The sequence below is a fragment of the Musa acuminata genome, chromosome BXJ1-8 (genome assembly GCF_036884655.1).
Source record: "Musa acuminata AAA Group cultivar baxijiao chromosome BXJ1-8, Cavendish_Baxijiao_AAA, whole genome shotgun sequence".
Taxonomy (NCBI): domain Eukaryota; kingdom Viridiplantae; phylum Streptophyta; class Magnoliopsida; order Zingiberales; family Musaceae; genus Musa; species Musa acuminata.
In genome coordinates this window covers 10,856,379-10,884,066 of record NC_088334.1, presented here as the reverse complement: position 1 = coordinate 10,884,066, position 27,688 = coordinate 10,856,379, and the positions used below count along the sequence as shown (strand labels likewise).

General features: G+C 39.7%; 2 protein-coding genes and 1 long non-coding RNA gene across 3 annotated transcripts; 2 read left to right on the top strand and 1 right to left on the bottom strand.

Annotated features, from left to right (window-relative positions):
* Positions 1 to 1,905: 1,905 nt before the first annotated feature.
* Positions 1,906 to 3,668, top strand: LOC135587488 (myb-related protein 308-like). Its single transcript, XM_065078972.1, has 3 exons — positions 1,906 to 2,285; positions 2,437 to 2,566; positions 2,770 to 3,668. Exons 1-3 carry the CDS (start codon positions 2,150 to 2,152, stop codon positions 3,443 to 3,445), a joined length of 942 nt encoding a protein of 313 aa, XP_064935044.1. The 5' UTR covers positions 1,906 to 2,149; the 3' UTR covers positions 3,446 to 3,668.
* A 3,356-nt stretch (positions 3,669 to 7,024) lies between these two features.
* Positions 7,025 to 14,659, top strand: LOC103994508 (mitochondrial outer membrane protein porin 6). The gene is made up of 7 exons (XM_009414868.3): positions 7,025 to 7,158; positions 8,100 to 8,167; positions 9,887 to 9,954; positions 10,734 to 10,844; positions 11,023 to 11,109; positions 13,249 to 13,457; positions 14,023 to 14,659. The coding sequence occupies exons 2-7, from the start codon at positions 8,119 to 8,121 to the stop codon at positions 14,327 to 14,329; spliced, it is 831 nt and encodes a 276-aa protein (XP_009413143.2). The 5' UTR covers positions 7,025 to 7,158; positions 8,100 to 8,118; the 3' UTR covers positions 14,330 to 14,659.
* Positions 14,660 to 15,065: 406 nt separating this feature from the next.
* On the bottom strand, positions 15,066 to 26,927 carry LOC108953654 (uncharacterized). The gene is made up of 2 exons (XR_001979512.2): positions 26,697 to 26,927; positions 15,066 to 15,405 (listed from the first exon to the last, which is right to left on the bottom strand). It is a non-coding gene; the product is annotated as an uncharacterized LOC108953654 (long non-coding RNA).
* Between the last annotated feature and the right edge of the window lie 761 nt (positions 26,928 to 27,688).

Here is a 27,688-nt window from a genome sequence, read left to right as displayed (position 1 = left end):
AAGTAGAGAATATGAAGTAGTATGTAGATATCTATATAAATAATCTCGAGGAGTTTTTTATTTCTTGTAATATTTTTCTTCATGTACTTAGTATGTTTTTTATTTAATGTAATCTATGTAAATATCAAAATAAGTTTAAATTTTTTAAAGTATTATTCTTTACTAAACTTTTGATTCATTCCTAAGAGATATATTTGAAACATCTGTGTCACAAAATTAAATAATTTTTATTATTCAAATTATGTTTCAATCTAACATTTGATTATAGAGTTATCAATATCTTTAAGATTCAAATTAGTTATATACAAACCATTACAGAAAATTCTAGAATTAACTTTTATTGAATCATAAAATATATTGAGTTTATCATCACTAACAGAAAGATAATATCCAAACCTATCAATTATAGATAGAAACTAAAATTTTAGAAATAGTAAAAACATAGCATATATCCGTAAGATCCACCAAATGACTTGTTTCTAGATGTAGGCATTTAAGTTCCCACTACTATCACTTTTGTTTTGAGACGATTCCCCATAACAATAAATCTTTTATATTTTTTTGATTTCTAAATTAATTTTTTTTTACATATTATTGATGGCATGAGTTGGAACACCAAAATCAATTCACCAAATATTAGATGGAACATATGTAATGTAATGTTTAATTCAAAATATATAAATATTTAGTATAAATCTTTTTTATATATCTTTTTTTACACAAAAGAAGTGCTTATGTGAAAGAGATGAGTTTCCACTACTATTTTTTTTAGATGATTCCTCGTAACAACGAATTTTTTTTTTTCAAGTTGAATATTTTTTTTACATATTATTGATGACGTAAATTAGAGCAGCAAAATCAATCCACCAAATATTAGAAGAACCCTTACTAAGTTTGATTCGAAATATATAAAAGTCAAGTTTATACCATTCCTTTTTTATATTTAATGCAATCCTTTTTTTATACATTCTTTCTTACCATGAAAAAAGTAATTTATCATGAAGACTTTCTTTTCATTAGTTTGCCTAGTATTTTTAGACCCAACAAATTTATTTGGTGGATGAAACTTTATTATTATTATTATTATTATTATTATTATTATTATTATTATTTGTTATCAGATCTTTAAGTAGTAGTCAAAACATTACTAGATCATTTCTAGTCCCTTTATCCTTATATGTATTATAGTAAATCTTGAATAGATCAAATTGAGAAGAAAGAGAATTTAAAAATGAAGGAAAGACTCATTCATCAAGATTAGGATATATACTTTCCAATGTTATTAATAATATCTTTATTTGATTCATAGAATGCTCTCTATATTTTGATCCGTAGAATGCGGCAAATCCTTAGATCATCTCTTAAAAAATCTTAATCATAAATAAATTTTATATTAATTAATAATCATAATTAAAATTTAATTAAAATTATAATATATCTTATCCAATTAAATAGCAGCACTATTGTCATAGTGATCCAGTACACTAAAAACAACAGAATCGATAGTACATGACGAAGGTAGCAGTCGCTGTGCACTACTATCAACCATCTGCACCATTATGATGAGTCAGCTTCAGGATTAATATCTCATACCCCATACCTACGGAAGTTTGAGCTATATTGCTGTCATCAACAAGGAAGAACCATAACCTATCAACAGTTGAGTCATTGTACCTCCGTGAACAGTTGACTTCCAGCCTCCGTGAACAACTTAGTGTATTCTATTATGCGTGTATAGCTCGTATACCCTTTAAGGCTTCAGCTTTCAACGTTAATGTGGCACACACATAGGCAGCAGGCCTTCAAGGTTTGGAAAACGTCACACTATTAGCTGAGGTCCCCCACCCATCCATCTTTTTCGCTTGCCCGTCACACTTCAGCTCAGAGAGAGAGAGAGAGAGAGAGAGAGAGTCGATGGCATGTATGTTCATGAATGATGAAGATCTTTTGACTTCTTACGACTCTCTCTCTCTCTCTCTCTCTCTTCGTGTCTCTGTGTTTCTCCTCGGTTTCGTTGGTGTACTGTCCTAATTGGAATAGCTGATGGGAAGGAGTTCCATCTCCAACAGCTAGCCTTCGCAAGATCGATAGGCAAGGACAAAGCGAAAGAGTGGGAAGATCTTTGTTGGGAGCTGGATTCGAGAGAGGAATGGGGAGGACTCCTTGCTGTGACAAGGCTAATGTGAAGAAGGGCCCTTGGTCTCCGGAGGAGGACACAAAGCTGAAGGAGTTCATAGGGAAGCATGGGACCGGCGGAAATTGGATTGCTCTCCCTCAAAAGGCTGGTAAGTTCAGATCTTCCTCTCGTTTGAGGTGCTCTTTGGGCAAAATTAGACAGGCTATAGATATGAGAGAGATAAAGAGAGAGTGAGAGGACAGATCTGTGTGTCGCAAAGTGCATGGGGTGGATAAGTTTGGATGGTGTACAATTTACAGGGCTGAATCGATGTGGGAAGAGCTGCAGGCTGAGATGGCTCAACTACCTGAGACCCAACATAAAGCATGGAGAGTTCTCGGAAGAGGAGGAGAGGATAATATGCAACCTCTTTGCCAACATTGGAAGCAGGTGAGGAACACCTCAATTCAGATACATGCATGATGATGATTACCTCCTTGTTTCTGTTGATCATCCCTTTCTTCAAAAGGGAGCGGCAGCGCAGTCAATTATGTCAGGCATAGCCATGTATGCTATGCATCCCTAAATCCTCAGAAGGGGATGCTGAATCCTTCCCTCTCTCTCTCTCTCTCTCTCTCTTCTGATGAGTGCAGGTGGTCTATCATAGCTTCCCATCTTCCAGGCAGGACCGATAACGATATCAAGAACTATTGGAACACCAAGCTCAAGAAGAAATTCCTAGGTATTGTTCCTTCCCAGAAGAAACAACAACATCAACTGCAACTGCAACAGCAGCAGCAACACCACAACCTCTTCTCGTCACTCTTCTCCTTGTCCCAAGGTGGCTGCAACACCACCGCCCCGGATCTAGAACTCGTCGCGGGTCTCGGAGAATTCCCTTCACTGATCTCTCAGAGAATCCCGGGATTTGCCTCCACCTCCACCACCGCCACCGCCGCTTCTGCTCTCTTACAAGTTCCATATCGTCAGCCCCTGCAGATGATGGAGAGGAGTCATACTACTATGATAGCTTTTGGTAATTCTGATCCCAGCTGCAACTCCTCTGGTGGCAGCTGCACTCAGATCAGCTACGGGACGGAGTTGGAGTACGACTATGACGTCGGTAGAGGCTTTGAAGGAGAGCAGATTAGCATCGACAACTACGCGACGTATGGCGGTCTTGAGTACAACAGCAGATCGTTACGGCCGGGAGGAGGAGGCCATGTAGAAACTCCATTGGATTACACCTATGAGGAGATCAAGCACTTGTTGAGCTCCAATAATTCTGGGTGCAACACCATCAACAACGACAACCCTTCTCTACCTTAACGAGGCAAGCCATGTTCATCTTCATCTTCATCTTCATCTTCCGAGCATTATATTACTGACTGTAGCCGGTGTCTGATGAGGAGGTTCACAGTCGTACTCGCTGGTCAAGACAAGGTTTTGGGTTTTCTTGAACATGTTCTTGTAATTAATTAGATGCTTCTTGTGTGTGTGGTGCCGACCATCGCTCTCTGCCTGCTCTCGGTAATATAAATGCCTTGTCGTCTCATACGGAGTAGCAAAATAGCAATCGTCAGAGGTGGAGGACGTGTTTTCTCCACTTATTTTCTCGTTTTGATCCCAGTGATGAGTGATTGCACGGTTCCATACGCATATATAATGTTTGAACCTGTGCAGCTTTATGCTTTAAACATCGATCACTGATCTCTCATTTTGTATCGCTCCATTAGGGTTAGATTAATCGGTCGGTCACATGGGAAGGAGAACGAGAGGCAGTCGAACATGGATTGTGTCAGAAACATACGTTGAACTCGTATGAGATTCTTATGCTAATTAATCTGCTTCTTGCTCCTCCTCCTGTCTTGGAGAACGCATCCCGATGCTATTGCATCGATTGCATTTTGCTGGCGATATGTATATAAGCTTCGTATCTGCTTCGAAGCCCAAACATATACACTGCGTTTTGTTCTTTGATTTGTGGTTCGACTTAACCGATTCACATGCAGTCGTAAGAGGGAGGTGTTCTTCTCTTCTCTTCTCATCTCATCTCATATCTGGGAGATTGCAAGGTGAGAGTTGTACCGTTGATGTCTTTCTTCTCCGCGTCTTCTTCATTTTCGCTGTATTGGATCGAAATTTTGTTTGATGAATCGCTGGTATGTGTTTCTTTTCGACATCGATCGAAGGTGTAATCTTATTGTTCTTCAGATTATCCATTTGTATTGTGTAACGAACGACGAAGGAAGTACGATGGGTTGCAGTACTACTCTTGTAATTAATGTACAGACTCACAAACAAATTCATTAGTTTATAAATATAAAAATATATTTATGATAGGAATACATTAATTTTAGAGAAGATTTCAAATCCAAAATAAAAAAAAGGAAGTACAATCGTCAAGATGAAAAAAAACAAAAATAAAAATTAATGAAAATAATAGAAGATAACAATTACTATAGAAGCGCTTTAATACATTAATATGTTTCCTTTCCTATTTATACAGATTAGGAGAAAGGATTTTCCTCTAACAGAATATAAGATTTTTCTCAATAGAATATAAAAATTTTCTCATATAGTTGGAAAAATCTTATCTTCTATCAAAAATAACATATTTCGATAAATAATCGAGTTAGTTTTAACTCAAGCACAAACTCACATAAATCATTAAAAAAAATTCATAAATATTTTTATCACTCTTTTTATAAACCTAAACACATATATTTCATCGTATCTTTCTTTTTCCCCGTGAAGAACACATATGTATTTATAGAAGAATCAAAACTTAATTTTTAATATTTTTTTATTTTAAAAATCTAAAAATACTTATCAATCCCAACAAACAAATAATAACAAGACAAATACACCAATAACATGATATCTTTAAGTAATGGGATATAGAGAAAGATAAAATTAGTTGAGGCGAAGTTATGTTAATCAAAAATTGAATCAGTACCTTCTTAAAAATAATCAAGATTATCAAAAGAATGAATATGATGTACGAGATAAAAATTCAGAGTCGAATAGAGATGATCATAAATACATTTTTTTGGATTATATTGGTTGACAATCTCGTCTCGTCTCATCTCATGCAGACTATTCTTATCAAGTTTGACTCACAAAGCTTAGTTCCAATAACAAAGCTCGGCCTACGTTGGCTATGCCTGCAAATTAAGATATTGTCATGGTCCTGATCTCCATATGAAATGTATATTTACTTTGATTACACCTGCGAACGATTTGATGCATCGTTTGACATCTCCAAAGTTGAGTCCATGATATGAATGCCATGCATACAATAATTCCTCAATAAAAAAAAGACAAAAAAAAAGTAATAATATGTCTTTGATAAGTCGAAAGCTACCCATAGAACTCGTAAACTTTTCCTGCTTAAGACAAGTCAAAGTTGATCGGTGCAACACGTCCATCAATCAATCAATCAATCAATCAAATAACTGTGAAAGAAAATTATTCGATTAAATGTACTGTACGAAAAAGCAAAGAAATAATTATGATCGATCGAAACGAAACTGCCCAACGACGGACTACTCCTCCACGTGGTCGTGCCACCTCGACTTAATGGTTGCACCTGCTGAGCTACCGATGGTTGACTCAAATCGAGTCAAATTGCGGTGGAAGCATGCAACGCTATATTTTTGTTTGTCTGCAATCAAACATGTTATTGTTGTCGTGGGTTCGTCGTCATGCGATCAGCTCACCGATCTACCATGGCGTGATGATCTCTCTTGAAGTACCCGTTTGACATATGCAATCTGGTGTTGTCGGTGAATCTTTATTAGTCAGCACAGTTCGATCCGATCTCGGATACATAAGGTTGCCCGTGTGAAGAGTCGAGTGGAAGAAATGAATGTCGGGTCGGGTTGAGCTATGGGCCTCACTACTTGTTTCTCCGTTGCCAGCCCCTGTACTTAAGATGAGGTCGGGAGGAAAGTTTTTCGACTCGACCTCTCCGAAGTTTAAGTTATAATGGAGTGAAATAATAGAGAGTTAATATTCAAAGTCCCCTTTGATTGGTCAAAGGATTGGTTTTACGGTTGGTCGTACGTGGTCTTTTAATGACTGTCAACTCCTCGGGAGGATGACTTATACTTTGCAGACAAACGTCGATCGACCCGTACTAGTTGGCACCGTCTCGAGTTTTGCAGAACGACTTTGGAGTGTTCGGTGTCGCACAACGTCATGTGGCACCATCTCGAGTTTTATGGAGTGACTCTGGAGTGTCCGACGCAGACTTGTATGGTGCCGAACAATACGGATGTCGCATCTCGTTCGGGTCTAAGGTGTCGCTCTGTATCAATTGGAAGGTCCTTTGCTACCACGTTGATGGGTGGTGCCAAAATATATCACAATCATCATCTATCCTACGTTATTTAATGAGTGTAACATCGTACCAGTTTAACAAGAATTGACACTGCACGAAGACTATTTCTGGACTTGCATTGATACCGCAACCAGTCCCGTCTTTTGACTGGGTTATTACCCAACATACACTTCAATACTTGTAACAAAAATACGTATTTAATAATGCTATATTTATATTCAAGAAATCTGCATCATTCACTTAGCTTTAGTTTCGAGTGATATATATATATATATATATATATATATATATATATATATAATAATAATAATAATAATAATAATAATAATAATAATAATAATAATAATAATAATAATAATAAATAATAATAATAATAATAATAATAATAATAATAATAATAATAGCTCAAGCTTTTGGCATTTATGGTTAGTAGTTTGGTGGATTTAAATTAGGAAGTCAGTAACTGTGCTATGCAAAGAGAGCCGGCCTTCATTTCCTTTTTATGGGCTTTATGTGGGCCTCATCTTTAAGCCCGTTTAGTGTGACTCGAAGAATAAAGCTACGGGGAGTCCCGACTCGTCTTTGTCCCCTCATCACTCTCTCTTTCTTGAACCCTAACTTCTTGGCGTCGGCGGCGGGCGGCGAGAGAGAGAACCTGAAGCCACCCTTCTCCTCCGCATCACAAGGGCTTCACGCGGTGAGTCATAGATCGAAGCCATCGAGCTTCTACCTCTTTCATCTGCTATTTCTCTTTGTCGGCGAAGGGTTTGCCATTCCATAGCGTGCATGATCTACGGGTCGTATATGCATTCGGCCGGTTTGTCTGGGTTGCCTGGAAGGTCGTCGGCGATTATGGCAGAGGAAGGTGAGGCGTATTTCGGTGTCTGCCTCTCGTCCAATCTATATCGGTGACCCGGCCATCCCATTTGTTCCAGTCATCCAAATAGATCGATGTAATACAATTTATTTATTTATTTGATAGAATATCGGTATCTAGACATATAGCTCGATATTGATGCAGCGCAAATTATTTTGTATTTTTTGTTTAATGATATCAGTCAGTTCAGATTGGTATGCCATCTACTATGTCGATACCGTACTAATCCAATGTATATATATTTAGCCTGTGTCGGTTCGTTTCTGGTTGCATACCAGAAACGGTTCATGTGGAGGTTCCATTTTTCACTCAAAAGATGTCCAAGTTTTGGTTCTTTTGAGTAAGGGTAGGATGTAGTGTCAGCCCTCGGAGAGAATAATGGTTTACTATAATGGAAGACTCATTGGCTACGAATTGGAAATATGACTTACCTTAAATTTTCATCTATATGCAAGGACAACATGCTTTTAGCACCCATGACACAAGGTGTACCAGATTAAGCATTGTTAGATTCATCTTTGGGGATATAGAGGTTCGTTTCTCCTCTACGCACATATAGTGGTATATTATCTTGTTAGCCATTTCTCTTGGTGGAATTGTCATTCTGTGGAGTATAGTTTTATCATTGAAGAACTTTATTGAGAACTACTGTTAAACTCTTCCTGTCTTTTTATGTTCCTCATGTTACTGCTTAACATTTTAATGCTATTTTCAATTATATGCTTGAGCAATATTTTGATCCTTGGTACTTGGGCTTACAGGTCTTTCCCTAGACTAAAGATGGGGATTGGTCCAGCTCCGTTCTCTGAGATTGGGAAGAAAGCTAGAGGCAAGAACTAGACACTTCATTGACATTTTCTTGTAGGATGAATTTGAAGGCAATTTTTTGGGAGACACACTGTTGCCATTAAGTTCTGTCATATTTCTCAGTTTGTGCAGATGCTAAGTTAATATATGTTTTATCACTCTGCATTTATGATGCATCTTTCCTGTGTTATTACGAACCTAATGGTGATACAAGGATACTGTTTCATATAATCCATTATTTTGGAGAAAAAAAAATGATGTCATGTTAGATAATTTCTTGTCTCTAGTTTTTCTTTCACTTTTATGTTCAAGAAATAATTTCCTTCGAATCATGATGATGTTCATGGTGATTTGACCACTTGTTGTCTTGTTTGGCAACCAGTAATATTTTACTGATATATTCAGTGTAAAAATCTTCATGAGTACAGTTAGACCATCGGAAATCTTGTGATTGTTAATTTGAAAATTTATACAAATACAGGATTTATTGTTTACAGAAGCAACCATTAATAGTGGAAGATGAGTCTTAGTGTTTAGTACAATGGTGAGGTTGCTCTTTTCTACCTGATCGATCAAGGTTTGAATCACAGAAACAGTCTCTGTACTTGTAGAGGCAAGGCTGTGTAAATTGATACTCTGCAAGCCTTGCATTGGTAAGCATCTTATGCACTGGGATCACCTTTTATAAGCAATTATAATGGGACCAGGCCCTTTGGATGAATAATATCATAAATTAGAGGCAAGAATGTTAATCTGTGCCCATTTGACTGACCTGCGAAGTTCATGATTCACTTGATTGTTGGTAGATCAGGCTAGATTCAGGTCATGAAGATATTGCTGAGGTTTGGAACAACCTGATCTGGATTTTTCCCTTAAAGGTGCTTTCTCAAGTTAACCTAGCCTGACCCACCCATTTGAACTACCGTATATATTTGGTTTAGACTCGGTCAAGAAATTTTGACCATCCGCCAGGTTGATTGAAGTGTTGGTTAGTTCTATATACCCTAACCACCACATCTCAGCCCAATCTTACCTGTCCAGGCCAGAACAATTCCTAGCTCTATCATAAGCAACATGTGGTAGTTTAATATTTAATTTCTTTTCCGGAATAGGGTCTAACTATATGGTAAAATAGAGTGCAATCACTGATCGTCATATATATATATACATAAATATATATATATGTATATATATGTATATAGATGTATATATATATATATATATATATATATATATATATATATATATATATATATATATATATATACACATACACATATGTATACATACATGTATGTGTATATATATGTGTATATGTGTGTGTGTGTGTGTGTATAGGGCTTGAAGTGTCTAAAACTAACATAGAATAAAACCTTATGAGATAGAACTTTTTGATTTTCTTATTCTCTTAGGTATTTGCTTCACTTTTTACTTCCATCTTCAAATTTATTCCCTGTTTGCTATTTAGTCTATGTTTTCTGCATTTTGGTGCTTTTTAATGAATTGGCTGCTAATCTTCATGTATTGCAACATAAGAATCAAGTCCCTCCTCTTGGACTGCTTGCACTTTGTTATCTGCATCAAAAGCTGTTCAATCTGATCGATCAAGGATGCATGGATACTGCTTCATTCTTAAATTTGTTATTATTGATTCAATTGTGGCGGTTTATATTTTTTTTATCAATTCTTATTTAAATTCTTATTGAGCCAGCTGACAAATATTTTTCATTGTCCCTTGCAGATCTTTTGAACAAGGATTACAACTTCGACCACAAATTCATTTTTTCTAAAACAAGTGATTCTGGTCTGGTAGGGATTAAGATTTCCACTTTTGACAAACTTCTATGCTTTTACTGATGAATAATATAATGTGATTCATTGAGCTATTGTGAAATTATTGTTTCTTTTTAGTTGCCTAGCCTCCAAATATTCTCATCTTCGAGCAAAGTTCCTGTGTCTGAAATTACTGAACGTAGACAGATTGATGTCATATAATCTAGAGAATTCTAGACAGTATTACTAACCTAATGCCTAAATAATGGCTATTGCCTTACCCACCTTCTGCATGTTCTATTGCCTAGAGTTGTCAAAAGTTTGCTGCTTTGACTTCTTCTGAGGCTACTCTCTTTGAGTTTTTTTTGGTTTAAGTTGTGTTGCAACTCCTGTAGATATCAGCTATTGGAGTTTTGAGCTCTGAGAAAAGCAAAAAGGAACCAAGAATTAACAGAGATGTATACTGATAGATTTTGAACCTCTTGCTAGCAATTGGTGACTGCTTAGAAAACATTGTTAAGAAGTTTAAGAAAACTGATACTTGATAGATTGGAATGAGAATCCATTGTGTATTTACATGTCCCCTCTGTAGTTTCTTTGTTGTTTTTGTTGTAAATGGTATGAGAATCTATCAGTATACATGCATGGAATGGTTCTTTGGACTGAGATGTATACATCTGTCAGTATATATCTCATTGGAATGAGATGTATACTGATAGATTTACATTTCCCCTCTGTAGTTTCTTTGTTGTTTTTTCTTGTCAATCATTATATACTCATGATTTACTCACTTTGCGATCTTCAATCTCTTGCAGGGTCTTACAGCTACTGGCATCAAAGTAAATGAATTATTTATTGGTGATATAAGTACACAGTACAAAAGTGGTAAAACAGTTGTTGATGTCAAAGTCGATACAAATTCCAATGTAAGTGTAATGTTTGATCACTCTAGCATTATCAAACCTTGTATCACCATGCCTAGCATGTGAAGTCAGTGCCTACTCTAATCTAAGACTTTACTTGATGCTGAATGAAATTACTTTATGTGACTGCATTTATAGTTTTGCCTCAGAATTTTAACTGATATATGCTATATGGTAACAGATCTCAACAACAGTTACTGTTAATGAATTGTTGGCTGGTGCAAAGACTTCATTGAGCTTTAAGATACCTGATCAGAAGTCTGGGAAGGTTAGTAAATTGTTATGTGCTACATTGCTAGCCTAGATATTTAGTTGTACGTGTATGCTATGGTTCTTTTTTTTTTTTTTTTTGTTCTATCCTTGGTTGCACTTTGATGACCTTGAATGTGAACTGTGTTTAATTATTATCAGCATGGTTTCTCTCGAGACGGGCATACTATTTCATGATCAACCATATTTCTTCTCCAGGTGATTGCTTGCCTGCTTTGGGGAAACCCACCAAAGACTTTGCTTAGTCAAGTTCATGACCTTAAGCTTTACAAAGAAGTTTTATCCATTGCCCCGAAAGAAAAGATTCCACGGATGTGCATTTTTATTAGCATGACCTCCAAGTACAAATGGATCTGTTACTGCTAATCTAATATGACAATGAATACATAGTTAAAATAAAGCAGTTTTGAAGCTGATGAGTGTGATGTTAATTGATAAGAATTATTTAATTACAACCCCATTGTACATTATGTCATCATCGGAAACAGTGGTGATTAAATTGACTCAGCAGTCCTGGAGGTTACTCCGCAGCTAATATGGTGTTTATAGTATCTAATTATATAGTAAATGAATAACATTCCAAATTCCATAAAGTGAAGTTAGATTTGAGAAAATTGTCATCAAATCTTGTCTAGATTCTTTGAATTCTATATAGAACATTATTATGGCTAACATTAAAAGCTATTCAAAGCATACTTGCCAGGATTGGCAATCGATTGTGTCCTGGTTCAAGAAACTACATGAAAGTGGGAATTGGGAAACAATAGCAAAGGAATTATTAAAACTGGTAAACAAGAAACAGAACAAAACAGATAAATAATCGTGCATAATTGTTAATTATGGGGTTCCCCTTTACTATGGGAACTCATTCTGTGCAGGTTTGAACAGGGCTATGTTTCCCACAAGTCTTGAAAATAGAGTTGAATTCAGTGTCAGGGAGATGCAAGGTGGAGCAGAAACAAGTTTTAGATAACTATGAATGTAAGTGCCAAAAGTTTAGCATTGGTGGAACAGTTAGATTTAAGTGCTGAACCTGCACAGATTATGTCATTGACTTTCACTGAAATGACAATTGTTAAATAGTTAGGTGAAATAGGCTCGGGTTACCTTTATCTAGGAAACGTTATAAAGAGCAGAAATAGTGATAGAAAATAGTTGGCTGCTAAACAAACAAGATGTTTATGGAGTAATGTGCCATAGGTAAAGTTTATTGTATATATGATTCATATTTTGCAACAGAAGATCGTTTTGTTCTCTTTCTTAATTTTTTAAGAAACTAGTATTTTGCACAATTCAAAATGATTAATTGTTAGCTTCCTTGTTTACACTCAGCAAACATTGATAGCAACCAAGCATATGCCCATTAACAAGCTGGGTTTGATTTCACTATCTAGAGTTAAACCTGAATTATTCCTGAGTTTAACCAAGATGCATATGCTTTATATTTGATTCCAATGACCTTGGTGGAGAGCCTGAAAGAATGGGAATACAAGAGGAAAGTAACTTTTTAACTTGGAGCAACTGTTGAAAGTAAAAGCTTTGGGGTTTGCTGGAGTATCAGAAATTAGCACACCACATATTTCTTGATCTACTAATTGGCCTATGTAGAGGGCTCTTGGATCATTTAATTTTTAAGTAATTTTATATGTTCTCCAATAGTATTGTGAGAAGAAAACATTAGATTTGTGAAACATTTCAGAATTACTTTCCATAATCAGGAAGTACATTAAGATACTCAGAATTTTCAGAAATTCTTCCTAGTTAACCATTTAACCAATTCATTATATGATCAGGGGCTGAACCTGTGGTTGTTAAAATTAAATAGTACTTTGTAACTCCTACTCCAGAAAATAATGTAAACTTTATATTTCCTTGAGTCTGCTGGCATTTTCATGACCTTCTTGTGGCAGGATCTCGTGCTTCTAATATCACAAGCAACTGACAATAAATATCTCTGCCAAAATTAAGTTTTGCTGAAGATCAGTATTGCTATAATAATCGATCATTTGATTAGGGCATCTTTGATTTGGCAACTTACATTTGAAGGACATCTTAGTTTTTGTCATCTAGCATAGTATGTTCTGGCCATATTTTATCATCAAGCAATCTGATTATTTTTCAATGCCTCTTGTCACAGCTTGATGTGCACTACCTCCATGATCTTGTAGCTTTCAATTCTAGCATTGGCTTGACCCCGACCCCTTTGCTGGAGTTTGCTGCAGCAATTGGCAGCAGGGAACTTACTCTGGGTGCTGAGATTGGATTTGATAGTGCATCTGCTTCTTTCACCAAATACAATGCTGGGTTGGGCTTTAACAAGCATGATTTCTCTGCGGCGCTAATGTTGTAAGTGCCTTCAATTATTTCATGGTCCCTTTGCTTTATATGTTTTTTTCTGGTAGGATGTGAGGATAGTTCAGAATGCAAGTGTTGTATGAGTTTCCCATAGATCTGCATATGGTGCTTTTGATGAATTTTCCACATATTGCACATATAGAGTCTGAAGCAATATTTAGTTTTACATGATAAACCTTGAAAGTCTTGTATTTCTTTAAAATCTGAAAATAAATAAATAAATGTCCCTGACGTCAGTTGTGTGGACTTTTACGAATTTGCTTTTTTTTTCCAGATAAAATGATCAATATGCTTCCTTTCATAAATGACATGTTATTAGAAAAGAGAGATGGAGAAGAGAGTAGATGGGCCATCTGAATGATGGAGAAGAAGAGGGGTGGAGGGGGGATGGAAAGAAGGCAAGATGCATTAATTTGATTAGGGAAGGAATGGAAATGGGTTAAAGATGGAGAGTAAATGGTGGTGTGGTGCTTGGGTGGCAATTTGTTATTATTCAAAAAAGCATGTTTTCTGTTTCATTGAATTAATAAAGTTTTTATTTTCTTCTATATTTTAGGACTGACAAGGGAGAGACCCTCAAGGCTTCTTATATCCATGTGCTAAATCCAATCAATGGAGCTGCAGTGGCTGCTGAAATGATCCACAAGTTCAACACAAACGAGAACGGTTTCACCATTGGAAGCTCGCACAACGTTGATCCTCTGACCATGGTAAAGACACGGTTTAGCAACAGCGGAAAGGCTGCTGTCCTCTGTCAGCACCAGTGGAGGCCGAAATCCTTCATAACGCTTTCGGCCGAGTACGACCCCAAGGCAGTAAGCGCACCTCCCAAGTTGGGTCTGGCTCTAGCTCTCAAACCGTGAGAGCCAGACGAAGTCCTCTCTTTATGGGCATGTTTTAATGTGCTCTTGGCCACATTCTTTTTGAAGTTGCACCATGGTTTTGAGAACCCTCTTTAGAAATATGGATATAAAGTATCCAAAACAAAAGTGGCTGAGTTCGAACTCAATTTTGATTCATCATATCCATCCTTCACGATGAGAGTTCATTTCACACACATTATTTACTTAAATGTATTTTGTCTGCTGTTTGGGTTCTACGTTGGACAGTGTTGATTCTGTTGTTAAAACCATTAATGTCGTACGCAAGCGGATCTTTCCGATCCCGTAGTTAAAATTTTGAGGTCTTTTGAATGCTGGATGGTGGGTTTAGTTGGAAGGTTTATTCTGTGATAAATTTGCTGGATTTGGAACCATAGTTCGAGTTATCGACCAGCATTTAATACACGCAGAGTCAATCTCCTTGGCAAACTATGTTGCCAAAATAATTCCTGTACTATCGTCTTCGTATGCACCGCACCGCACCCCACCCCACCCTTTTGGGTGAATACTGTTGCCGGTATAACATTTTACAGGATAATAAAAATCGGTAATGATATTAACTTCAGAAAAAAACAAACGAAATGCCAAAGTAAATAAAATATGCAAGACTAAATCTCGATTTAGTTTTCCTATTTTTACCAACTTCTACCAAATGATCGAATTACTTTGAACAACAAATAATAAAAAAAAAATCTAAAACACTAGTATGATGCAAATGTACTTAAGTCGCTTTTCTTATTTTAAAGGGTTGAAATCTCCTTTGATGAAAACTAAAAATAAAAGATTATATATACAATGGGATAACTTACCGAGACCTATTTTGAGTCATTTGTACATCACATCTCCTGTCATTTGCTGATGCTCGCGATACACTGTTTGTAATTTACAAAAAGTTCCACTGCCGATATATCTTTTCTACAATACCTACCAACCCCACTACGAACTGCAACGCAGAGGGTCCCAGAGGCAGGTGGAACGCCCCAAAGCAGTGGCACTGCGATGGTCATAACGAGCTTCTTCTGCAACCCTCCGCTGCTCACTCTCTCTGCCGCGACAACCTGCAAAAGGACGTTTCTTAAGTTAAGCAAACGCCTCTGCTAAAAAAACTGAAAGGAAACTAAATCAAGAAATTATGAGGTGCCAAACGCTTGGATGCTAGATTTTCTATCCCTAATCAGCTAAAGCATACCAATAATGAACACGAAAATAATGACAAAAGGCAAAGGGTCGTGACGAGAGGAGACCATAAGAATTTTGGTAACCAGATTTTCAACCTAGATCAGCCATGCAAAACAAAAACACAAAATGACAATACAAAGCCTCGTTACTGTTCAAAACAGTATTTTCAATAGTCACTCGAGTGCTTGCCTAGGCGTCCAGGCGAGGCGAGGCGAGGCCCAAACATCTCGTAACAAGTTTGGGTAAGGCGATTCGATGAGGCACCACTCGGGCACATGCCTGAACCCAGGTGTTGGGGGATCAGGCATGTGCCCGAGCCGAATAAAGTATGGGTTTGGTTGGGCTTTGATTGGGTTCAATCAATTGGACATAGTTGGCTCAACCGAACCAACTAATCAACAACTCACCCTCCCCCCTTCGCGCTCGACCTAATGAAGAATCTAGCGGAAGAAACCCTACCGCGAGCCTCCGTCGCCATACTATCACGGACTTAACTGAAATTGCCTAAGTCGTAAGGCACCATTGCGGCAAAGTCACGAACTTAGTTGCGGTTGCCTAAATTGTGAAGCACCCTTGCACTAACTCTTCGGACTTAACTAGGATTGCCTAAGTCATGAGGCGCCCTTGCGACATATGCATCCACAAAGGTTCAGCCTAGTTGCAACCTCGTACAGGTCTCGAAGGACCTGTAAAACAGAAAGTTAATTAGATTAAAAATGAGCGACGGACAAGTCCCGACGTCTCGTGAAGAGGAAAGATTTACAAGCAATTTAATAAGCACCTTGAGTGCAAGAGAGAAAAGAGATGAAGGAGAAAACAATACTTTAAAAGGTAGAACGAACAGTTGCAAGTCCACAAACAACTGCTCACCGGGTGCGGGCGCGAAGGCAAGTTCTTGTTAAGTTAATGTGCGAACTTATGAAGATTTTTCAACACCTGACAATATATCTAAGCCCCATCCAGCCCTATGCCACCCAGGGGGTTCTAAGGTGCTGAGATGGCTGGCATTTTGGTGTGCAACTGCGGCTTGCAGAAAACAAGCCGTGGCACGCGAAAACGGAGCCATTTTGGGGCATTTCGGCCCGGCGCGACGAGCGATCGCACTGCAGCGTTGCACCCTGTTCGAGCATGGATTTTTACAAGCAAAAACACACAAAACCAAGGCAAAACAGGCTATAATGTCTTTGTACAAGCATGTAAAAGCGACGAAGGGTTCGTTGAATGAAGTTGTTGCGAGTGCGTGACGACCGTTCGTGACATTCTCCCCACTTAAACTGTCGACGCCCTCGTCGACACTTGTTGGTTGTTGTTGATGATTGCTTCTTCTTGTTGTAGGGTATTTTCGGGCTCCCAACTGGCTTCGGTTCGGGGAAGCTTTTGCCACTTCACTAAGTACTCGGTCTACTCAACTCCATTGGGTAGCTTTATCTTGCGATCCGCTAAAATGATTTCAACTCGCTTTTCGTATGAGGCTCCGGTGGGGGGTAGCCGAGTTGGAACACTTCGGGAAGCATCTTACGGATCTGAGTGGTCGGCTTTCAAGTTGCTGGCATGAAAAACATTGTGAATTTTGAGCCATACCGACAGCTGCAACTTGTAGGAGACGTTGCCCACCCTACTGATAATTGGGAAGGGCCCTTCGTACTTGTGCACCAATCCTTTATGTACTTTGTTCCTAAAGAATCGGAGTGATGCTGGTTAGAGCTTTACCAACACCAAATCATCGACTTTAAACTCCTACGGTCATCTTCGCAAGTCTGCCCACTTCTTCATCTTTTTGGCCACATTCTCCAAGTAACCCCACGCAATATCTGCATTTCGGTGCCATTCTTTTGCAAAGTGATATGCTGACGGACTACTCCCAGTATATCCAATAGCTAAGGTGTGAGGAGTTGATGGTTGTTATCCTGTAATGATCTCTAAGGGGCTCTTGTTAGACGCAGAGCTATGCTACAAGTTGTAGGAGAATTAGGCTATGTCCAACAGCTTCACCCAATCTCGTTGGTTGGCACTCACGTAGTGCCGAAGATATTGCTCAAGGAGCGAGTTTATCCTTTCAGTTTGGCCATTCGTCTAGGAGTGGAGGCTTGTAGAGAAGTATAACTTAGACCCCAATAATTTGAATAGCTCGGTCTAGAATCGTCCCAAGAACCAAGCGTCTCGATCACTGATGATATTGTGTGAGTCTTTCCAATACTTCACCACATTTTTCATCATCAGCTTGGCCGCCTCCTATGCTGAATAGTGTAGGGGTGCAGCAATGAAAGTTGCATACATTAAAAATCGATCGACCACCACGAGTATTGATCCGAGTCCCCCTATTGCCGGCAACCTTGATATGAAGTCCAAGGAAATGCTCTCCCATGACCTTTCTGGTATGGGTAACTGTTCTAAAAGTCCCACCGGCTTCCGCTGCTCCATCTTGTCTTATTGGAAAGTGAGGTACGTTCGAACATATTCCTCCACATCAGTCCCCATCTTCAGCCAGTAGAAGGCCCTCTCCACAAGAGCCAAGGTTCTGTGAATACTTGGATGTCCAGCCCAAAGGGAATCGTGGCACTCTCTTAAGAGTTCACGCCTTAAATTGTCCACTCGATGAACACAAACCCTATTTCCTTTTGTGCAAACGAATCGCTCCTGGACCCAAAATCGTCGTGTCTTGCCTTTTTTGATGAGCTGCATCAGGGTTACTATCTGGGGATCACTGTATAGTCCATCCCTGATCCTGTAAAGGAAGTTGGAGTGAAACTGACTTGCTTGGCCTCTGCCCTCCAACTGCATGACATTTACTTGCTCCACTTTTCGGCTCAATGCATCGACCACGACATTTGCTTTTCCGGGCTTGTACTTCATTGCCATATCAAACTCAGCCTGGAAATCCTGTCATCGTGCTTGCTTTGGGGAGAGTTTCTTTTGAGTTTGGAAATAGCTCAAAGAGATTTTGTCTGTCGTCAGCACAAATTGCGATCCAAGAAGGTAGTGCCACCAAACTCGTAGACAGTGGACCACCGCCATCATCTCCTTCTCGTGCACCAGATACCGTCGCTCGGTCTCATTGAGCTTACGACTCTCGTAGGCCACCATGTGACCCTCCTGCATGAGTACTCCTCCAATAGCGAAGTCTGAAGCATCTGTATGGACTTCGAAGGGCTTCCTATAGTTTGACAATTTGAGCACCGGTTTTTCCAACACAGCAGCCTTCAGATCTTGGAATGCAGCTTTACATTTATTAGACCACCTCTAAGGTTGCTCCTTCAGCAACTCCGTCAGTGGAGTTGCACGCTTCGAATACCTCGCTATGAAGCGCCGATAGTAGTTGACGAAGCCAAGGAAGGATCTCAGCTCTGGCACCTTCTTTGGAGTTCGTCATTCCGCAATAGCTTGCACCTTTGATTTCTCCATCCGAATGGAGCCATCATCGATTCGATGCCCCAAGAATAAGATCTCCGTTTAAGCAAAGTAGCACTTCTCCTTTTTCACGAATAAAGTATTCTCCTTGAGAACCTTGAAAATTGTCCGAATGTGTTCGACATGCCCCTCGAGCGTTTGGCTATAGACGACGATATCATCCAAGTAGACGACCATAAACTTATCAAAATACTCTTAGAATAGTTGGTTCATAAGAGTGCAGAACGTGGCCGGAGTATTGGTTAAGCCGAAAGGCATCACCAAGAACTCAAACGCTCCATACCTGGTCACGCAGGTAGCCTTCGTTTCGTCGCCTTCAGCAATGCACACTTGCTACTACCCTGACCGGAGGTCAAGTTTGGATAAATACTTGGCTTTGCCCAATTGGTCGAACAAGTCCGCGATGAGCAGGATGAGATACTTGTTCTTCACCGTCACTTTATTGAGGGCTCGATAATCGACGCATAGTCGGAGGCTCCCATCTTGTTTCTTTTGGAAGAGAACTGGAGCTCCGAATTGTGCTTTAGAGCTATGGATGAGACCACCGCTTAGCAGTTCATATAACTGCTCTTTGAGCTCTACCAGCTCTGGAGGGGACGTGCGATAGGGTGGTCTCACTCGAGGCTTCACTCTTGGCTCCAGCTCGATATGATGATCCACGCCTTTGCGTGGTGGCAGAGTATTCGACAACTTGGGTGGCATAACGTCTGTGAACTCCTTTAGAACATTCACCACCATAACAGGTTCATGAATAACCTCCTTATCGAGTGGCTCTAGCTTCACAGCGGCCACAAATGTTAATTCGCCTTTTCGTACCCCTTTCTTTAGTTGTAATGTCGATATCTGTTGGGGGTCCCTGGTTCCTCTCCAAGAGACGGGAACCACACAAGGGTCGTCACCTCCCATCATACATAGGGAGTTTAGGAACGACATTGACACCAACTTCATCGCGTGCATAAACTCCATTCCAAAAATCACTTGGAAGTCGTCCAATGGCACCGCCATCATGTTCGTGCTCCCGCTCCATATTCCGATCTTGATGGGAACTCCCTTTGCCAGCCCGGAGATCCGCTTGGCCTCCGAATTCACCGTCTTCATCCGACTTGGGTTCTTCTCCAAGATTAGCCCAAGTTGCTTTGCTTCTCGATCGACAATAAAGTTGTGGGTAGCGCCTGTGTCCACCATTGTACGGGTTGTTTGGCCATTGAGCTTAATATCCACGTACATCAACTCGCTACTCCCTGCTTTCAATGATTTTGCCTTCATGTTCTCACCCACTTGACCCCACAATGCATTTAACACAACTGCTCTTTGAGCTCTAGAGGGGACGTACGATAGGGTGGTCTCGCTGGAGGCTTCACTCCTGGCTCCAGCTCGATATGATGATCCACGCCTTTGCGGTGTGGCAGAGTCTTCGACAACTCGGGTGGCATAACGTCTGTGAACTCATTTAGAACATTCACCACCACAGCAGGTTCATGAATAACCTCCTCATCGAGTGGCTCTAGCTTCACAGTGGCCATAAATGTTAATTCGCCTTTTCATACCCCTTTCTTCAGTTGTAATGTCAATATCTGTTGGGGGTCTCTGGTTCCTCTCCAAAAGATGGGAATCACACAAGGGTCGTCACCTCCCATCATACATAGGGAGTTTAGGAACGACATTGACACCAACTTCATCGCGTGCATAAACTCCATTCCAAAAATCACTTGGAAGTCGTCCAATGGCACCGCCATCATGTTCGTGCTCCCGCTCCATGTTCCGATCTTGATGGGAACTCCCTTTGCCAGCCCGGAGATCCGCTTGGCCTCCGAATTCACCGTCTTCATCCGACTTGGGTTCTTCTCCAAGATTAGCCCAAGTTGCTTTGCTTCTCGATCGACAATAAAGTTGTAGGTAGCGCCCGTGTCTACCATTGTACGGGTTGTTTGGCCATTGAGCTTAATATCCACGTACATTAACTCGCTACTCCCTGCTTTCAATGATTTTGCCTTCATGTTCTCACCCACTTGACCCCGCAATGCATTCAACAAACACATTGCTCCCATTCGGGGACCTTGCGACTCTTTATCGTCGCTATTGGATTCTGAACTGCTTGAACTGAGGGCGACGACCTTGCCCTTGTCTGATTTGGGGGGGGTGGATTAAAGTTGTTAAAGCATTGAGTGCTTGTTTCTGTGGGAACTCCCTTACCATGTGCGGCCCTCCGCAAAAGAAGCATCCGTCAGGTTTTGGGGCTTTGCCTTTTGAGCTTGGCCCTTTGTGGGAACTCTTCTTCATTTGTTCACCCCCGGGCTCCTTCCCTCGAGAATATTTTCGAGGGCGATTTCCTAAAGATTATTTCCTTTTTCCCGAGTCCTCCGAGGAAACAAAGTTAGTGAGCCTTTTTACGGCCGCAATTGTCCTGATCACATCGGTGACATTCCTTCGATGTAATTCTTGTTGAGCCCATGGTTTTAGGCCATTGAGGTAGCTAAACAACTTATCCTTCTCGGACATGTCTTGTATGTCCAGTATTAGCGCAGAAAATTGCTTCACGTAGTCTTGGATGTAAGTACTTTGGCGAAGTTGTCTCAACTTCCTCCTTGCGACAAACTCCGTGTTCTCGGGTAGGAACTGAATTCTCAACTCCCGCTTTAAGTCCTCTCATGTGTCCACTTGACATCGACCTTGGTGGATTTCCTCCCAACGGGTTTTCAACTAAAGTTTTGCATCCCCGATCAGATACATGGTTGCTATTGAAACTGTTCCATGTTAAACAAGAAATTTTCGAGCTCTTTTGCGTCCCTAGTACCTCCATAGCAATGAGGCTCAGGTTCCCTCAAGTTTTGTGGCGACGCAACACGGGTGTTGCTCTCTCCTACATTTAGTGCCCTTGTGAGCGTTGTCACTCTGGAAGTGAGTTCTGCCACGACTTCATGCAAATGTTGCACAGAGTCTTTGGTATCATCCGTCAATCGATCGACTAGGGCCTCAACCTTGTCAATTTGGGATTCAGCTTCTTCTTACGAGCTCTCTACCCCAAGAAGCCTGCGTTGGCCTTAGTAGAGTTCCTCTAAGCTCGCTTCAAGAACATCCAAGCGGGTTTCCGTCGTTGTGAGTCTCTCCTTATGGCTCTTCTTACCGGTTGGCGCTCTAGATTGTGCCTCCTCCGCTCGCGGAGAGTAGCCAACTTCTCGCTCATCATGTTCGCTACCATGATCCTCCAACGCGACTCTACCAACATGAGAGCGAGTTTGCATTTGCAGCCCACTTGCGGTTGCTTGGGGCAATGGTCCGGCTTGCCCCGCCTTGCTCGATTCGCCACGGTGCTTAGCCATGGCGAGATTGTGAAGTTTCTTCGTTGCTTGCTCGAATTGCTTGCCTACTCTGATATTACAATGTCACAGACTTAATTGGAATTGCCTAAGTCATGAGGCACCCTTGCGGCAAAGTCACGAACTTAGCTGCGGTTGCCTAAGTCTTGAAGCACCCTTGCACCAACTCCTCGGACTTAGCTGGGATTGCCTAAGTCATGAGGCGCCCTTGCGACATATGCGTCCGCAAAGGTTCAGCCTAGTTGCAACCTCGTACAAGTCCCGAAGGACCTGTAAAACAGAAAGTTGATTAGATTGAAAACGAGCGACGGACAAGTCCCGACGTCTCGCGAAGAGGGAAGCTTTACAAGCAATTCAGTAAGCACCTTGAGTGCAAGAGAAAAAAAAGAGGAAGGAGAAAACAAGAACTTTAGAAGATAGAACGAACAGTTGTAAGTCCACAAACAACTGCTCACCGGGTGCCGAGCGCGAAGGCAAGTTCCCGTCAAGTTAATGTGCGAACTTGTGAAGATTTTTCAACGCCCGATAATATACCGAAGCCCCATCTAGCCCTGTGCTACCCGGGGGGTTCCAGGGTGCTGAGATGGCTGATGTTTTGGTGTGCTGCTGCGGCTTGCAGAAAACAAGCCGTGGCATGCGAAAACAGAGCCATTTTGGGGCATTTCGGCCTGGTGCGACGAGCGGTCGCACTGCAGTGTTGCAACCTGTTCGAACATGCATTTTTACAAGCAAAAACATAAAACCAAGGCAAAACAGGCTACCATGTCTCTGTACAAGCATGTAAAAGCGACGAACGGTTCGTTGAACAAAGTTGTTGCTAGTGCGCGACGACTGTTCATGACAATACGCCACCGACTGCAACATCTTCCTTTGGCTTATGCCTTTGATTGCAAGCCTCCTCCGCCCTCCGCTGTTGTGTGCAGCGTCTTCCTTCGGCTTACGTCATTTACCATGAGCCTTCTTCGCCCTATGCCGTCATATGTAGTGCCTTCCTTTGGCTTACATTATCGATCACAAGCCTTCTCCATCCTACGCTGTTGTGTAAAGCTTCGTTTCTCCACCTTGTGTAGCTTACATCATCGATCAACTTTGTTCCTCCATCGGTTACCACCTTCCTCCACCCTAAGCACCACTGCAATCACGTGAACCCTACTTGAGTCGAAGAATACAACTGTCCTCCACCATGCACTATCACCTTCCTCGATGCCATACTCGATAATCTTTTGCCAACTGGTTACTTCTCCGTCTCCCATCTTTGTTAAACAATCTCCTATTTCATTCTCGCTTCTGCACTTTGTTTAACGATCTCCAATTTCCTGGACTTTGTTGTTAGGAACTTATGAACACTACTAGATGGGTACACTATTAGGAGTTAGGACATGTAGTACACTGTTTAGGTAGATAAACACAGGGTTTGTTGTATCAGTGCGTATTGCTTTGTATGGACGATACATATCAGTTTGATAGAATACCAATACTCAAACTATCCTCTATCGGGTGGTTTTGGTCACTTGACCTCGTATCAGCGAAAAAAGGTCTGTACCAGTTGGTAATGATCGGATTCCTACCGTTACCGATCAAGGGTTGAGATTGCCCTATTTCAAATGGTTAATTTGACCATTTGAGGCTTTGAAAAGCGTTTTTAAACCCTTTCCTCCATCCTCTTTCAACTTATTTCACTCTCAATCTCTTAAACTCTCTTAAACCCTTATTCACTCACATGCATCAGTTTAGGAAGCTAATTTGGGAGGATTAAGAATGTATTCTTTTTCTAGATCTTTATTGATTTATGAGATGATTAAACCTATTCTTGTGGTGTCTGACTTAATGTCGAATATGTTATTTGATATATTTTTTATGGTAAAATAGTATTAATTATGGAGTAATTATAGTATTTAATGCTGTGATTAGTGTGTTTAATATTGATTTTTTGAAATTAGACATTTAAGAGGTCAAATCTTTATATTTCATGTATATTAAAGATTGGATTATATGTTTGTGATAGTATAATAGGTTTAATGAGGTTTTAATTAAGTTTTTTAATGTTATGATTAATGATTTTAATAATGAACAATTTGAGGGTGGTGCATAAATCAAGTAGTATCTTATACATACGATCCAAGATTCTGATCATGGAGCTCGACGAAGTACTGGTCAAGTTTATGCACGAAAGGGGAAGGGGAAGCCAGTGGACGATTTTGAGCAGATGCAACAGATCCTACACGACATAGATACAGAGCGTAGCTCATCGTATTCATAATCGTCATATCATGGAGAATCTTACGATAACAATAGTATGATGATAGTTGGTCATACTTCTCCGAGCAACAATACGATGATCGATATTACGATATGGAGCAACAGATCAGTAACAAAAGTAGAAGTTCTGAAATTTTCTATACTCTGCACCATTACATGTCACATTTGTCCTTGTCTCAGGAGTCGCCTCGAACACGTGGTTCACGATGATCAGACTACGACCATCATCACATTGATGAATCAATGACATATGGTGTATCGGTATACTATGTTGTGGGATCAATTTCAGGATTGGGTCCGACAAACTTATCATATTGATATATAGATATATAGGATCGAGGACCCCGATCCACCAACAAACATAACAATTCAAATGATTTTTTTGTAGATAATTCAATATTAAAGGAAAGACAATCCGGAACGTACCACAAAGCTACTCCTCAAAGCCCGAAAAAGATATGTGACACTATTCTTTCCTAATTTATATTATTTTTATTAAAATTATACTAAATTTATATTTATTTCTAACTTAAAAACTCTAATCTAACATTTTTTATTTTTCAAATATTTTTTGATTTTTTTATTATTTTGGGCATACCGTCCATACGTCTTAGTATATACAGTACCGAGTAGGGCTTGATACATTGGTATAGATCGAAATTGCAATCCTTAGATAAATAGATATATATTCTTTTGTATTTTAATATTTGGGAGCATTTGGCTTCGTTAGGGCGAGGTGACACGTTAGCACCTTTTTGGCATCTAACGTTTTTCAAAACACTAGTCCACAATAAAACATGGTCAATCTAAGAACGTATAAACAAAAGACTTAAGAGACTTTTGACGTGGCAAAGTAGTATCCAAATAGTTGACTGAGAGAAAATATTTTCTTTTACTCAACAAACAAACTTCCTAGAGATGTATTTACCCGGTATGCTTTTAAATGGCAAAAATATCAAATCCAGTCAAAGTGAATATTAGCAGGATTAAGAGATACCAGCCAGAAAAAAAAAAATGCCCATAACACACCACAAGGTAAATGTCTAGAGAAGCAATTATTTTATCGTCTATAACAGATGCTGGAGAATAGAACAGTACACTCTAAGCAGGCACTGTATGTATTAATTAAACTTAGATACTCAACACTATTAACCCAATAATTAAAACAAAAGAATTCATAAATATGAATAAATGCCAAAAAAAGTCTTGTAACAAAGTTTTGCCATTACTTTCATAAAAGTAATTCGATGAGGAACGAAGGATCCTCTTATCTGAATAAGCTCTTCAGAAGTGAAAAGGGTGATTCTATCTTCAGGAACCCACTGAATGGGTGAAAAATGCATCCATACATAAAATAAAAAGATTTAAACTCAAATAAAGACACAAACATAAAGTCACTGACCAGTAAAAGAGTGACTGAGATGGATCAGGTAAAACAGACTTTGGAAGCACAAAATAAAAAAAAAGCACTTTAGTCACGAGACAATTATAAATGTGGAGCAGCATCAGATTTTTATAAGAAAATTTCCAAGGGATAGTAAGTAAATAATTCAATACACGATAGACAGATAAATTTCTGAAACAACTTAATAATTTGACACACACAAGATGGATGACCAGCAGAAAATTCAATGAAATGGGCATCATCTCACAAACTGTGAAGCTATAGTTGACAAAAAGCACCGTAATCATCAAAACAACTAAATAAGCCCCCCCAAAAACGTTTTTGTGTCTGTGATACCCTAAATGCCCATAAAAATAACAAGAGCGGTATGATGTTTGCAATTCCAATGACTACACATTATTGTTTCAAAGAGTAACATACATATAGTCATTGACCAAACACACTAATGAACAAGACTACTGCCATCCACACCAGAATAGATGGCGTTTTCCAAGCTCACAAGCAGATGCAAATGCTGCAGGACAGCTGTTTGATACATTACGTATATGATTGCTACGTGCAATCGCAACCAAGAGACGACAGCAGTTAGTATGATCGGAACCCTACCCCACAAATGGTTCCAAAATATGACGTCGCAGCACGGTACGATCGGAATTTTTGTTTCTCCAAACAATGATTAAAGAAAATGAAATTCGACATGATCATCCAAAATTCATCAAGAAACAACTGAAATGAAAACCCTAGAATTGTAAGATCAAGAAATCGTGAGGCGGCACTTGACCTTCGGAGAAGGGGAAGGATTTATTCCCAGGAGTAAGGCCCGTAGGGATCGCCCCCGACGCGGCCACCTTCAAGAATCGAAGGGGACGGATTCCCAGAGAGCAGATGAATCCGCCATTCCCAATGCTTTTTGATCCAAGAATCGAAGGGAGAGCAGGTAGACTGGCAGGTGGCGAAAGGGCAGCAGCAACGTGGGCAATCGCGCGCTGCGACTGGGTCGGGTCACGTGGCCCCCGAGAGAGATTGTTTAGATGGAATGGAATCTCTCGCAGCAACGAAGACATTCTACACGTTTCGTACCTCTATGTTATTGGCAAGAGGCGGACCCTCTACACCCGAGTTTCTCTGTTATCTGACAGGTAAGAAGTGTCGGTAGTGTTGAAAGGGTAGCAAATGCAGCGGCCATTTTCCGAGGGTAAGTATTCTTGCGCAGAAGCATAAAAGGGGCAACAGCGTCCGGTCAGATATAAAAGTGCAGTAGTCCTGAATCAAGCCGGGATAAATAAATAAAATAAATTATTTTATCCGGATCACTCTGATAACAAAAGCTTCATCGCTCGAAGACGATGTCACTCCCGATGAATTGTCTCTCCCTATCAATTTCTTTATCTTTTCCGTAACGTTTGCTCTTTACGTTAGCTAGAAAAAGTCGGGATCCACATTTTCATTAGTCAATCAATCAAAACAATTATAAAATGTGTTAACAAAATGAGAAAATAAAAATTATAATGATAAACTAATTTATTATATCGACAAAGTAAAATGTGACTTTTCACGTGATCAGCCCGAAACTTCTGCCGTCGAAAGATTCCTTGCCATCGCTTGGTAGGTAGTGAACAAAATAAAATAAAACTTGGTACTTATTAGGTGGTGTCCAAAACTTGTACTGGTAGAGATATATCCATAGAAAAAATTAAATTCTTTAGCTTATAAGGAAAATAATATCTTTCCTCCTAAAATTTTTAATTCTAATCGTCAATGCAGTTTGAATTT

Coding starts and splice junctions, on each gene's coding strand:
- LOC135587488 (XM_065078972.1), top strand. CDS start 2,150: ATGGGGAGGACTCCTTGCTGTGACAAGGCTAATGTGAAGAAGGGCCCT. Junction 2,286..2,436: donor TGCTCTCCCTCAAAAGGCTG/GTAAGTTCAGAT, acceptor TACAATTTACAG/GGCTGAATCGATGTGGGAAG. Junction 2,567..2,769: donor TTTGCCAACATTGGAAGCAG/GTGAGGAACACC, acceptor TGATGAGTGCAG/GTGGTCTATCATAGCTTCCC.
- LOC103994508 (XM_009414868.3), top strand. CDS start 8,119: ATGGGGATTGGTCCAGCTCCGTTCTCTGAGATTGGGAAGAAAGCTAGA. Junction 8,168..9,886: donor GATTGGGAAGAAAGCTAGAG/GCAAGAACTAGA, acceptor TGTCCCTTGCAG/ATCTTTTGAACAAGGATTAC. Junction 10,845..11,022: donor AAGTCGATACAAATTCCAAT/GTAAGTGTAATG, acceptor ATATGGTAACAG/ATCTCAACAACAGTTACTGT.